The sequence below is a fragment of the Talpa europaea genome (genome assembly GCF_964194135.1).
Source record: "Talpa europaea genome assembly, chromosome: 15".
NCBI classification, from domain to species: Eukaryota; Metazoa; Chordata; class Mammalia; order Eulipotyphla; family Talpidae; genus Talpa; species Talpa europaea.
Genome location: NC_140083.1, coordinates 74,284,646 through 74,299,956, shown reverse-complemented (window position 1 = coordinate 74,299,956; position 15,311 = coordinate 74,284,646). Strand labels below are relative to the sequence as shown.

The window sequence follows — 15,311 nt, the reverse complement described above, 5'->3', positions numbered from 1 at the left end:
TAAATATATTATGGCAAGAGCTGCTGCAAAGGTACAGAGAGAACTGTGTACAGAAGATAAATGTTTAACTCAACATAACACCAAAATCAAGGTGCTAACAGTGCAATGCTCTCTTTGAGGGCTCTAAGGAAGAATCCTTCCAGGTTCTTGCTAGCTCTTGGTGGCTCTTGGTAATTCTTGACTTAAAATGCATCACTCCAATCTCCCCACCCATCTTTAAATGATCTGCTTCTCCAGTGATAGTGAAAGCAAAGATAAACAGCTGGGACTACATCAAATTAAAGAGCTTCTGCACAGCAAAAGAGACAATAACAAAAACAAAGAGAAACCCCACAAACTGGGAGAACATTTTTGCACCCAACACTAATGATAAAGGACTGATCACAAAAATCTGCAAAGAGCTGATGAGACTCAACAACAACAAAGAAAATAACCCAGTCAAAAAATGGGCAGAAGAGCTAAAAAGAAACTTCTCTGAAGAGGAAATGCAAATGGCCAACAGACATATGAAAAAATGTTCAACATCACTTGTAATCAGGGAAATGCAAATCAACACTACCATGAGATACCATCTTACACCAGTGAGAATGGCACATATTAAAAAAACTAGCAACAACAAATGTTGGCGAGGTTGTGGAGAAAAAGGAACTCTCCTGCACTGCTGGTGGGAGTGCAAACTGGTCCAACCACTATGGAGAGCTGTGTGGAGATTTCTGGACCTACTAAACATAGAGCTTCCATATGATCCAGCAATTCCACTCCTAGGTATTTACCCAAAGGACACAGAAACATCAATTCCAAAGAACACCTGCACCCCTATGTTTATAGCAGCACTATTTACAATAGCTAAGCTTTGGAAACAACCCAAATGCCCAAAAATAGATGACTGGATCAAGAAGATGTGGTACATATATACCATGGAATATTACTCAGCATTCAAAAAAGATAAACACATGCAATTTGCAGCAACATGGATGGCGCTGGAAGGGATCATGCTCAGCGAAATAAGCCAAAAAGAAAAAGAAAAATACCGGATGGTCTCACTCATAGCAGGAATCTGGAAAACTTAAATAAGGGATCAGGAAAACGAATAACTATAAGAAAGTGAAAATCAAAATCAACAAAAAACTATGAACCAGAGACACTTTTTGGGGGGTGGGGGCCGGGAGGGGAGGGATTGGGGTCAGAATGGGGCATGTGCAGTTGTATGGGGGAATATAAAAATAAAATTTATTATTTAAAAATAAATAAATAAAAATAAATGATCTGCTTCTCTATGTCTCTGCGTGCTGTCTTTTCTTATAAGGATGCGAGTCACTGGATTTAGGGCCAGCTCCAATTAGATTCAATGACGTATCTAATCTCAATCCTTAACTAATTATATCTGCAAAGACCCTTTTTCCAAACACCATCATGTTCTGAGGTTCCAGGTAGGTATATATTCATAGAGAACACCACTTAACCCACTACACATCTACAAAACATTCCAAAAATGCTGGATGAAGTACAACTTCTTTTTAAGTTCACAGAGGAGCATGCACACACATGTATGAATGCACACGTGCACACACACATCATCACTAACTGTTGAAAACAGATCAGAAGCTCAAGGAGGTAAACTAATAACAGAAGTCATGTCTGTCCCCCTACTTTTTCTTTTACTTATTTCTGTGACCTAAAGGACTGAGTTTTGAAGACGCCTTCACAGATAGAAAACTTGATATCAGGGCAATGCAAAGTAAAGATGAACTGCACAAAATCCCAAACTTCTTTTGGACAACTGCTCTGGTATTGCAAGAGCCTCATGTATCTGAATGGTCCCTTACACCAACTGCTTTCAAATTCTTTGGTTTCAAGATTCCTTGATACTCTTAAAAGTTATTGAAGGCCCCAGAGACACTTTGTTTATGTGAGTCATACCTAACAATATTTACCAAATTCAAAATTAAAACATTTTTTAAAAGTACCTATTCATTTAAAACAAATCTATTATATAAATAACATTTTATTAAAAAAATAGTGAAAACAATATCAGTTTTAATTTTTACAAATCTCTTCAATATCTGGCTTATAAGTACATTTCAAATATATGCCATTTATTTTATGTCAATAAATCTGTTGTTGAAGTAAAATTAGAAAACAAAGTTTTGGGACTGAAATAACCAATGGACCTTTGCGATTGAAATGGGAGCGTAACCACAGACCAAAATATGTAGGGACCCATACATATATAAAACAGTGGTTGGGCCTCCCAGGTGGCGCAGCGGTTGAGCGCTGGGTTGCGAAGCTGCCCGCGGCCTCTGCGGTGCCGGTTCGATCCCCGGCTGCTCCCCGGCCACCAGAGGAGGGTCCCACATGGCGCGCAGACCTCTCCTGCCGCCCGCTGCTCCCCTCAGCAGTGTACTTCGGTCCTTCTGCCTGCTCTGCTCCCCGCTCTGGCTCTGGTGAATTCTCTCACCCTCCCGCGCTTCTGACTGTACCCAGTGCATGTATAAACAAAACAAACAAACAAACAAATAAATAAATAAAAAAACATGCCTCTATTAAAAAAAAAATACATTAAAAAAAAAAAAACAGTGGCAATAATGAATCAGTGAGAAAAAGATGGCATATTCAATAAATTGTTGTTAGACAACCAGATACTCATAGTGAAGAGGAGGGAAGATCCCTACTGCATATCATACACAGAAATGAATCCTGGATGAATTAAAGATCTATTTATGAAAAGCAAATCTTTAGAAAAGAAGTATTAGAAAATAAAACACTGAGGCATGGAAGAATTTTTATTTTTAAAAAGACTCACAAAGGATACATCATAAAGAAAAATAGTGGTAAGTACAAGTATGTACTTAACATTTAGAAATTCGGCACATCATAATAGCATTTTAAGGTGTTTGTTTTATAATTTCAATCTATATATTTTTATGTACCTAAAAAATTGCTTAATAAAAATAATACTAAAAAAGCTGGAAGCACATTTATACTTTCTTTTTAAAAATATGAATAGGCCCTCCCTGGTGGTGCAGGGGTTAAAGTCTCAGCACTATCAAGCGATCTTCAGCCACTGTGGCAAAAGTTCAATTCCTTGGCTAGGAAGCTAACCCACATGGCACAGCAGACCTCTCTTGTCTTGCCTGTTGCTCCCCTCAGCAGTGTATTTTAGTAGATCCACCTGTTCTGCTGCCCTCTCTGTCTCTAGTGAATCTACTTATCCTCTGCCGCTAGGCCTACACTCCAGTTCTTGTATGCATAAATAAATAAAAATAAATCTTGGGCCTCCCCGGTGGCGCAGCGGTTGAGCGCTGGGTTACGAAGCTGCCCGCGGCCTCTGCAGCGCCGGTTCGATCCCCGGCTGCTCTCCGTCCCCTGGAGGAGGGTCCCACATGGCGCGCAGACCTCTCCTGCCGCCCGCTGCTCCCCTCAGCAGTGTACTTCGGTCCTTCTGCCTGCTCTGCTCCCCGCTCTGGCTCTGGTGAATTCTCTCACCCTCCCGTGCTTCTGACTGTACCCAGTGCATGTATAAACAAAACAAACAAGCAAACAAATAAATAAAACATGCCTCTTTTAAAAAAAAAAAATTAAAATAAATAAATAAATCTTTAAAAATAAACAAAAACATGAATGTTCTGTGACTGGCAAAATTAAATATGACTCAATTTAAAAATTGGGTCAATATACTGCTCAATATAATAAAATATGCAATAAGGTATATTTTTTTATTTGAGCCATTTCACCCATTTCTTCCACATTCCAATCCCCACCCTCTGGCAACCACGAATCTGTTCTCTGTATCTGTGAGCTTATTTGTCAGCTTAGTGTTTTCTTGTGGGTTTTTTTTTTTTTTAAGATTCCATATATAAAAGCAGTGGTACAGTGTTTGTCTTTCTCTAGCTCACTTATTTCACTTAACATAATGCCCTCGAGGTGTATCCATGTCATCTTGCAAATGGCAAGATTTAGTTCTCTTTTTATATGTGAATGATATGTCTGTGTATGTGGTAATTTCTTGAACCCAGTCATCAATCAGAATATTTAGGTTATTTCCATGTCTTGCCTACAGTAAATGATGCTGCAATGAATATAGGGGTGCATATACCTTTTCAAGTTAGTGTTTTCATTTTTTTTTTTGGATAAATACCTCAAAGTGGGGCCTCCCTGGTGGCACAAGGGGTTGAATACCGCGCTGTGGGGCAATCCATGGCCACTGCAGCGTGAGTTCAATCCCCGGCCGGCCGGGGAGCAACCCATATGCACGGCAGACCTCTCCGGACTCGCCCGCTGCTCCCCTCAGCAGTGTACTTCAGTCAGTCTGCCTGATCTGTTCCCCACTCTGTCTCTGGTGAATCCTCTCCCCACCCCACATCTCTGGCCTATACCCCAGCTCTTGTGTGTATAGATAGATAAAATCTTTAAAAAAAAAAACAAAACCCTAAAAGTGGAATTCCAAGATCATAGTTGTAGTTTTAATTTTTTAAATGAAATTCCACATTTTCCTATAATGGCTGCACCAAATCACATTCCCGTCAACTGTGCATGAGGGTTCCCTTTTCTCCACACCCTCTCCAACACGTTTAACTTCTGCATCTCAATAGATGCAATAAAAGCATTTCAGAAAATTCATCTATTTATGATATAAACTCTCAACAAGTGGATGTAGAAGAAACATTGTTCAATATAATAAAGGCCATATATGACAAGCCCACAGCTAACATCATGCTCAACGGTAAAAAGTTGAAAGCTTTTCCCCTAACATCAGGAACAGGTCAAGGATGCCCACTCTCTCTTCACTTCTATTCAACATACTATGGGGTGTCCATACCCCATAGTATGTCCAACATACTATGGGGTGTTCAACATACTATGGGGTGTCCAGAGTAATTAGACAAGAAAAAGAATAAAAGACATCCATATTGGAAAGGAACAAGTAAAACTCTCACTATTTACAAATGACATTGACATACCTATATTTTAAAAACATAAACTTCATCAAAACCATTAGATCTAATCAACTAATAAAGCTGCATGATACAAAATCAATATGCAAAAATCTGTTGTGTTTCTATACACTAATAATGAACTATCAGAAGGAGAAAACAATCCCATTTACAACTGCATCAAAAATAATTATTTAGGAATAAATTTAACCAAAGATGTAAAAATAGGTCTTTCATTAAAAACTACAAGGCCCAACACTGATCTTTTTCCTTGTCCCTAAGAACATTTCTTTTTTCTTTCTTTTTCAGGAAACTTTCAACTAGGCTATTTTGATAAATGTTAAGTTCACATTTCATATATTATTTAAAGGAAAAACTTTTAGATCTTTGTTTTCTTTCATTAACTATTTATAATTTTCAGCACATGTAGGTCCTTTACATGTTTTGTTAGATTTATATCTAGCTAGTTAATTTTGGGGGGGCAGTTAGTTATACATGATCAAAGATTTTGAAAAATGAAGTTCATTTACACTGATTTAAAAAAAGTGTATTACTGACCAAAAGTAGAACTACAATAATTGTTAAGCCCAGTTTTGGTGCCTGAATTCAACACTAAAACCTCAGAGCAAGAGTTGGTATCTCAGGCAAAACAAAGATGAATTACATGATTGCCACTGAGATTCCTTCCAAACTACAAGATGGCAAAACCTTTTAAGTTACCCTTGGTTTGCCTTCATTTTACCTATTAATAGAAACACTCTATCGAGCACAGAAGAAAAACATCCAGAAAAGTCACACCATACTAAATACTGAGTCAATCAGCAGAGAAGGCCCACCACCACAGAGCAGGGACCTTTGCAGAACATGAAATTTAACAACCAGCACGCTCAAGATGCCAAAGAACCCACTGACCCCTAACCACTTGGCACCAAGGCTCAGCTCAAGCCAGCCTGCGTGGCTACTAATCCTATTTGACGTATCAGATTTGGTTCCTATTAGCTGACTCCATTACAGGGCATCAGTCACGGTGAGTCAAGAGGGCACTTACTGACCCTTCTGCACAGTAAAAAAGGCCAACATCTTAGAAAGCAGAAATGTCAGAAAATTTTAAAATAGATAAATCACTTACTAAATCATTTACACTTAATTTCTACACTCTAATTTGTATTTAATATACACCCCATCTCTAATATGTCTAACCAAAGACTACAAGTGCAACACAGCAACTTGAAGGCAAAAATTACAGGCCAAAAAAAGCACATTTAAAACTACGAATAAGTCTTAATAAGACTTATCAATAATAATTAATAACCCTAATTTTCTTCTCACCCAGTTCTCAGCATTAATTTCAGAAACATGACAGGCTTTCCCTCTATGGATCAGAAATCATAATAGCAGGAAAATATCCCTCATCTATGTGCTTCTCACTCTGATGGCACCAATATCTCACAGAATAGTGACTGCTTCTTCACCATAAAGAGCCCTGCTTCATTTTTACTCAGTTAGGTGACACAGGAATGTGCCAGTTCTAACCAGTCATTAATACCTGCATGCCATGTCGGATATAAGACGCACAAGGAAGTGGTAACTGAAAGTTAAAGAACGAAAACTCATTATAAACATGCAGATCTTTGGTGTGAATGTTGTTAGAAATGCAGGCTTTGATACAAAAAATAATTGAGATCACAAACATTAAGTACAGAAATGCCCATATTATAATTATTAAATGATATTTTCTTTACTTCTCATTCAATTCAAATCACCTGTGTATACTTTTCTTGCAATGCAGAATTTGGATGTGCTGGTTTGGAGATCTGAGATAAAAACAACCACAAAAACCACTTTGCTATTACTAGATTAATTGCTATGAATTCTACACTGATCTTTTGGTTTGGAGTGAACTAGATTCACAGTATAATTTTGCATGAGGTCCATATTTTGCAAACCACAAAAAACACATTCAGGAAAGTGAGAGACTAGCAGGACACGCAGTCATCACCCCAACACTGTTTCTGGCAGTAGGAACAAGACCTTGTTTATTCACATCAACTGAGCTGCAGGAACAGCACCCTCCTAGTTTGCCAAGCATCAAGGTCTGTGGCAAGTAGGTTATGCCAACTTCAACAAAAACAGAAGGTTTTTCTCTCTACAAGATTTTCTTTACCAATGAACAGAAACAGAAAAACGACTCCCTTGCTGTTCTGGCCTCTCATTTCTGATCACAAAACTATTCATTATCTCTGCCTACCTTAACCTTACTTGTTCTACATCAACATACAGATCTCTCGAAATGCACATTCTCAGTTAACACTGAAGTATATGGAAACAATAGTTGCTTCCTATAAACCTATTTATTCCTCTGTTGCCTGTACCAATATGACTCCCTTCAATTTTCTTCACTGGCTTCTCTGTCATTCCCCAGTCTTTGTATCTCACTTTAAACAACTTTCCCTAAAGAAACCAACTCAGTTCTAAGCCTTTAACCCACTAACTCCATGACAGCTTTCAAGTTTTTATTCTTAGTTCAAACCCATTCTAAAAACCTGAGATTCTAACAAAGCCTTTTACTTAGACAATCCACTGAATATTTAATTTACAAAAAGATTTCCTTTTTTCAAAAAATGTTTTCTTTTAAAGGAGTTTCACCCTGCTCATGGATTGGAAGAATTAACATTATCAAAATGGCGATCCTACCAAAAGCATTTTACAGATTCAATGCTATTCCAATAAAAATTTCAATAACATTCTTCAAAGAAATAGAACAATTATTGATGAAATTCATATAGAATCACCAAAAACCCCAAATAGCCAAAGCTCTCCAGAAAAAAAAAGGGGGGGAATGGAGGCATCACATGCCCAGACTTCAGACTACACTACAAAGCCATAATCATCAAAATTGCACGGTATTAGAACAAGAAGAGACACACCGACCAATGGAACCGAATAGAAAATCCAAAAATAAACCCACAGATTTATGGTCAATTGATATTTGATAAAGGAGCAAAGAATATGCACTGGAGCAAAGAAAGTTTGTTCAATAAATGGTGCTGGGTCACTACATGCAAAAGAATGAAACTTGACTACTACCTCACACCATGCACAAAAACCAACTCAAAATGGATTAAAAAACTAGACATAAGACCGGAACCACAAAATATATAGAAGGAAATATAGGCAAAACACTACATGACATGCACCTCAAAGACATCTTTACAGACACATCACCCAAAGCAGTGATAGCGAAGGCAAAGATAAACAGCTGGGACTACATCAAATTAAAGAGCTTCTGCACAGCAAAAGAGACAATAACAAAAACAAAGAGAAACCCCACAAACTGGGAGAACATTTTTGCACACAACACTTATAATAAAGGACTGATCACAAAAATCTACAAAGAGCTGATGAGACTCAACAACAGCAAAGAAAATAATCCAGTCAAAAAATGGGCAGAAGAACTAAAAAGAAACTTCTCCAAAGAGGAAATGCAAATGGCCAACAGACATATGAAAAAATGTTCAACATCACTTGTAATCAGGGAAATGCAAATCAAAACTACCATGAGATACCATCTTACACCAGTGAGAATGGCACATATTAAAAAAACTAGCAACAACAAATGTTGGCGAGGGTGTGGAGAAAAAGGAACTCTTCTGTACTGTTGGTGGGGGTGCAAACTGGTCCAACCACTATGGAGAGCTGTGTGGAGATTTCTGGACCTGCTAAACATAGAGCTTCCATATGATCCAGCAATTCCACTCCTAGGTATTTACCCAAAGGACACAGAAACATTAATTCCAAAGAGCACCTGCACCCCTATGTTTATAGCAGCACTGTTTACAATAGCTAAACTTTGGAAACAACCCAAATGCCCAAAAATAGATGACTGGATCAAGAAGATGTGGTACATATATACCACGGAATATTACTCAGCAATCAAAAAAGATAAACACATGCAGTTTGCAGCAACATGGATGGAGCTGAAAGGGATCATGCTCAGCGAAATAAGTCAGAAAGAAAAAGAAAAATACCGGATGGTCTCACTCATAGCAGGAATTTAGAAAACCTAAATAAGGGACCAGGAAAAAGACTAATTAATACAAAGTAAAAATCAAAATCAACAAGCAACTATAAACCAGACACACACTATGGGGGGGAGAAGTGGGGAGAGAAAGGATTAGGGTTAAAATAAGGGGGGGTGCAATTGTATGGGGAACATAACCAAAATGAAAATGCATACATTGTGCAAAAATGAAAAATGATGTAAGAATTATATAAAATAAAATATTTTTAAAAAGGAGCTTTAAAGTTTACCTTTAATGTTCAAATATTAATGTAAGTTAAAACCAAGTGGTGGGTATCATACTACTTTCTGCATTTTTCCTGTATTTGGCAGTATTTCATAAAGTTTTTAATAAAATAATCAAATAATCTCATTTAAAACTGATTTAAAAGATGAGGAAATCAAAGTTCAAATTAAATGACTTGCTCAAGAGCACTAAATCCAATTCCTATTACCCATTGTTCCCATCTAACAAGGTGGCTGAATGAATGGCACTGGGCTGCGGGGTTGACAACATACACAAATAAACCTTTTTAAAAGACTATTTCAACAAATGGAATTGAGTTCTTTTTTTTTTTTAAAGATTTATTTATTTATTCATACAAGCACTGGGTGCAGTCAGAAGCACAGGAGGGTGACAGAATTCACCAGAGCCAGAGTGGGGAGCAGAACAGGCAGACAGACAAAGTACACTGCTGAGGGGAGCAGCGGGCGGCAGGAGAGGTCTGCGCACCATCTGGGACCCTTGCCCGGCAGCCGGGGATTGAACCGGCGCTGCAGAGGCTGCGGGCAGCTTTGCAACCCAGCGCTCAACTGCTGCGCCACCGGGGAGGCCTGAATTGAGTTCTTTTTGAAGCTAAAGAGCTCAAAGAAACATCAGAAAGGGCAGGGGTAGAGATACGCCATTCCACACCACGGAGTTTATTTGTACTTTACCCAAAAGGGTGGTGGGGAGGGCAGCACGGCAAATTTATAATTAAAAAAAAATCAGTGTTGATATCATATCTACACATTTTCCCTTAAAAATTCACAGCAGGGCCTCCTTGGTGGCACAAGGGGTTAAGACGCAACTTATGAAGCTATCCGTGGCCACTGCAACACGAGTTTGAACTCTGGCCAGGGAGCTACCCACACGGCGCGGCAGACTGCTCCTGACTCACCTGCTGTTCCCCTCAGCAGTGTATTTCAGTCAGTCTGCCTGTTCTGTTCCCCACTCTGTCTCTGGTGAATCCTGTCACATACACACACCCCTCCTGCACCTCTGGCCTGTACCCCAGCTCTTAAATGCATAAATAAATAAATCTGAAAAAAAAATTCACAGCAGACAAAGAAGACATGGTAACATCTATACAAAATATACTGTAATAAGCTCTATTCAGCTATGATGCAGCCTTGGTCTCTGCAAATCCGATAAAGCAAGACAGTCAGCCAACCTTTTTCTCCCTTGACCCATCTAAGCCAATACTTCTGTAACACTTCCTCATTGTGGTATCAGAATTAAGCTCAACTAAGCCTATAGCCCTCTCTATGTGAAAACTCTTAGAATCACAAAAAAGCAGAGAATTGCTGCACCAGAAGTACACCAAAGGTCACCTGATTCAATCTCTAAAGCCTGTGTCTCTACATCACTTTTCAAGCAGGCATCTCTAGTATTTGAATACTTCAGTAAAGACTAGGTACAAGATTCTTCTCTAACTTATCCCAGATAATCCACTGAATATTTAATTTACAAAGAGATTTCCTTTAAATAAAAAGGAAATCTCAAGGTTACCCTTACTCTGTTTTTAACAGATACAGAAAAAAAGTTCTTTCATATCTTGAAGTAAAAGGAAAAATGTTTTCTGTAGGTTTAGCCATTGGCCTAAGTTTAACCTCTTAGAGCTCTTCCACAGAAAAGCTACTCAAATACCAGGAGACGACTGCATGCTCCTAAGACGATTTTTCCCCAAGCTACTCTTCAACTCCTCCTTATAATGTCATGCATTCAGACTCTCTGCATCTAAATGTTCTTAAATGTGTCTGTGTCCTTAAACCACAGTACCCAAAATTCAGTATTTTAGATGTGATCAGCTCCTCCTTGTTTCTAGAAATTACTTAAACAACGTAAGATTGCATTTTTAATTTGGGGGAAGTTTTCTGACAGCCACTGAAGGATTATTTAAGTAGACTATTTTGCTTTTTATTTTTTAATGGGGCCTTTTTTTCTTTTTTGGCTAGCTTTTAGCTGGAGAAAGATGGGAAAAAATAAGATCTTTATAGTCATCCTATCAAATTTTAACCTGCTTGACTTAGCTCATCACTGCTCCCCTAAAGATCTTGTGGAATGCTGAATTTCTCATTTAACATGTCTGTTACCCCACTCTCCCCATACTTTTCCCATCCAGAATTCATTAACAAAAATATCTAACAAGGAAGAGTTAAGAAAGCTGTAAGACACTGCCAGAAACTTATATACAGGTTAATATAACATCATTGAAAGCCATCTTTTGGGAAAAGTCATTCTATAGTAATAAAGAAATCTAATTATTATCTTATCAGATTAGATTTTCCATCTTATTTACAGTGCCTTGCCACTGTCTTGAGGAGCTATAGATTCCCCTCTCCCATATATTCCCGATCTTCCAGTCTGGAAATCATACAAAGAAAAATATAAAATTAGTATAAGATGACCTGGTTTTCATGTTGGCTTTTAAGGATCACTGTTTCCACTTTAAGGTCCTCACAACAACAGTCTACTCTAAAATTGCTCTTAGTGCTATCCATCACTTATCATCGGGCAACTGCAACTCAAAAACACAAGATACCACCTCACATCTGTAAGAATGGCCCCTATCAAAAAATCCAGACGAGTATTGGAGAGGATGCGAAAAACAAGAACCCGTATACAATGTTGGTGAGAATGTGGACTGGTCCAGCTCCTCCCTTTAAGTTCTTTCTCTGAAAGGGTACAACCTGACTGAATAAACCACAAATGATTTTAGAATTTTAGTTTTAAAGTCATTATTGTTGTTACACCTGTGCCAAACTCTTCTTGCCTAACCCACATCATTACTACGAGAATCAAATAAAACAACAGATAGCAAATCAAATCCAAGAGTTTCTAAATTGTAAGGCATTTTTAAATGTTTTAATCCATTGATACTTAGTATTTCCCTCCAAATTTAGGTGAGAGCTGCATAATTAAACATCTAGTCTAGCTACAACAGTCTCAGGAAATTGGTATTATTACCCTCATTTACAGATAAGGAAGTGAGAAATTAAAGAGGTAAAAAGAAGAGGGTTGCATTTCAAGCCTAGATCTGATTCCAAAGCCAACATTATTAACTGCTGTTACAAAATTCAGATCTATAAAGGACAATAGATTATAAAATATGTTTATAATCTAGGAGTGATTCCAGAGATACTATATATTACATACACTGTTTATAGGGCCTCATTCCCTGGACTCTGAACAAAAAGTCAGGTATTTTCCCTTATCCTTTCTTTCCTTAAAGAATTTCGGAATTAAAATAAAATAAATTCCTCAGTCCATGTTCCTTTAAATATGTGCTTAATTTAGTGATTTGAGGGTTAATCAAAGTCTGATAGAGGAAGACAAGCTCAAGTAGGGCAAATTATAGAAAAATCTGTGAGAACTTTCAAAAAGCTGGTCCAAACTGCCTTTTTTGGGGTTATAAAATGAGAAAGTTTCTTTGGAAAAAGTTACCTTTGTCAAGTGTCACCAGAATGATTTAAGAAAAAACTGTAAATGCTAGTAAGCATGTTACAGTCATATAATCATCACAAATTCAAAAAGAAGTTAGCTTTTATACCAATCAAGCTTTTAGGATGAGATGGTTATATTTGAACAGTTGTCCTATTAAGGTATAGGGGTAATCACTGAAACTCAGTTGCTCCCACAATGGCTAAAAACAAATATAAAAACCATTCAAGAATGAACACAAATGCAGTCCTTATTCTCTATTGTAGAGAAACCAATCACAAGCCCATCTGTGTGAGACATAGCTAATAAGAACATTATTTGAGAGGGATACAAAGAGAAAGATGGATTGCCAAGGGGGAAAAAGTCATTTATTAGACTGTGACAAGCTTTTAAATGTTTGTGTTATCATTAACCAACTGCCTGGTTCTCTGGTTTGCACACCTGCCACCTCCATCCAAAGCTCACAGTAGCAAATTTGAAAGTAGGATCACCTCTAAGACAATAGCACCCTCTTCTGACCTTTCTGTAGTACTGCAGGCAACCACTTACTGAAGTGGAAAACTCTAATAAAGCCATAAATTAGTAACTTTGCAGGTTAACATTTTTCAGCTAATTTAATATTTTTAATTCCCTGAATAAACCTAAATTCAACTTAATAAATGTATGAAAGATCAGTCTTTCAAATAATAAAAGGAAAACCAACTATGGTCTCACAACATTTTAACAGTCTACATATATTAGCGGATCTTATAACAAGAACTATAATAATACAAAAACCTGACTGTGAGCCAGGCACTAGATATAAATCAACCCGTTTAATCCTATCAACCACCTTAGGAGATAAGGACTCATTATCATCTTTATCTTACAGATGTGGAAAGTAAGGCATGACGAAAAATAACATTCCCAGGATTATGCACCTGGTAGTAAGTTTAACTTCAGTAACCAATAAGGCCAGGCCTTTATGAGGCTGTGTGCAACAGAATGAAGGTGATATCATAATAAAATGAAACATGATTAAAATAGAAAAAGTGAAAGTTGTACGGAAAATTACAAATATACCTAAATTGCAAATACAACCCATTTTAAGCAAAGTTTCTTTACCTAAAGAAAACACAATGTCACATCCTAGTTTGGGTCATTTCCCCATCCCTCCTCACTTGAAGATTCTTACTTTTGGAGCTATGATATTTCCATGTGTTGTCTTTACTCCCCCACTCCTTCTATCCATCATACCTGATTCAAGATCAAGCTGCTATTTTCAGCCAGATCCTTTCACCAACAAAAACACACATTAATTCCCTATTTCACTGAGATCTTTAAAAAATATTAAGACAATAAACTAAAAGAGAAGACAATAAATCCAAATAATATCATGACTTTGACTGCAAACACGACACATCCATACTGATCTACCTTGTATTTATTTATCTAGGACTATTTTAGCACATGGTCCTGCCTGAAATCAGGACAGATAAGTGCACCAAGATTTCTAAAAATACTAACTTTATTTTCAAACAGAACATGAAGATATATATACATACAGATTATTCTAATAGTCCATAGTTCAAAATGCAATCTCTCTAGAACATATCTAGATTCCAGTTTGCCTACTTAAAGCTATTCAGAATGTCAAAAATTAAGAACACCTGATACAAAAGCTTCATTCAGATTTCCTTTTTACAACTATCTTTTCATTTCACAATATTAGCTTAGACTTAGTGAAAGTGTAAAGTACTAGAAACAAATAAACTGTACCAACTTTAATTTGTCAGATCTAAGAGCAAAATGAAACAAGAATGCTACATTTTCGTATAGTAACTGATGACACTGCTAAAGAATTAACCTTATCTCCCAAATAGAAACATAACAAAAACATCACAGGTAACACATATGAAAAGGTGCCAAGGAACCAAGTTCCCACAAATCCCAGAATTCTCTTACCTCCGTCTGTAGGATGGCAGCCCTTTGCTCCTTAGCAGTCAAGGACTCCTTCAGCACTTCAATGTGTTGCTTACTGTCTGAGAACTGGTTCGTGAGTGTTTCTAGCTTTGTCTGTAGGGCGAGTAGTTCTGTGTCCTTTCTAGATAGCTCCTGCTTCACCTGACCAATCTAGAGAAGAAAACAAAACACTGTAAGGTAAAAAGAAATAAAAAACTGCCTCTCACCTGGATCTTTGACAGATCTGAGTGACAAAATAGGAAAGTAAATGCAGGCTGAATTTTGTAACAAGACATACGTCATTTTTTTTCACCACCTAATCTTGGTTAACAACATCCCAAACCAAAAAAAAAAATCACAACTTATTCAGCAAATAGGGAAATTTCAACTTTTTTTTCACTTATTGTGTCTCCTCAACATTCTCTGGAATCCCTTAGAAAAACAGAGAAAAATCTCAATTCCTTTCGATGCCTATAACAAAAAGCATCTGAAAACCAATATGCTAATAAAATATCTTTTCATTTTATTAAGTCAATCCTCTTCACAACATAAAGCAGAATTAATGTAGATGTAACAAGCCAAAAAAGAAATCTCCCAATATTGCTACTGAAAGTTAAATTCATCCCTTCTCAGCTTTTTGGCTAAGATCAACTGCAAAAGCTGCAGCTACTAT

The 15,311-nt window shown here is 37.3% G+C and overlaps 1 protein-coding gene across 3 annotated transcripts in view; it reads right to left on the bottom strand.

The window, feature by feature from the left end:
- Positions 1-15,311, bottom strand: part of ERC1 (ELKS/RAB6-interacting/CAST family member 1) — a gene marked incomplete at both ends in the record, with an annotated part of 269,908 nt that overhangs the window by 205,287 nt on the left and 49,310 nt on the right. For all 3 annotated transcript variants that reach the window (XM_084254694.1, XM_084254695.1, XM_084254696.1), the window contains one exon: positions 14,642-14,809. In XM_084254694.1, the coding sequence (XP_084110820.1) occupies positions 14,642-14,809 (168 nt within the window). The remainder of the gene's footprint in view (positions 1-14,641; positions 14,810-15,311) is intronic.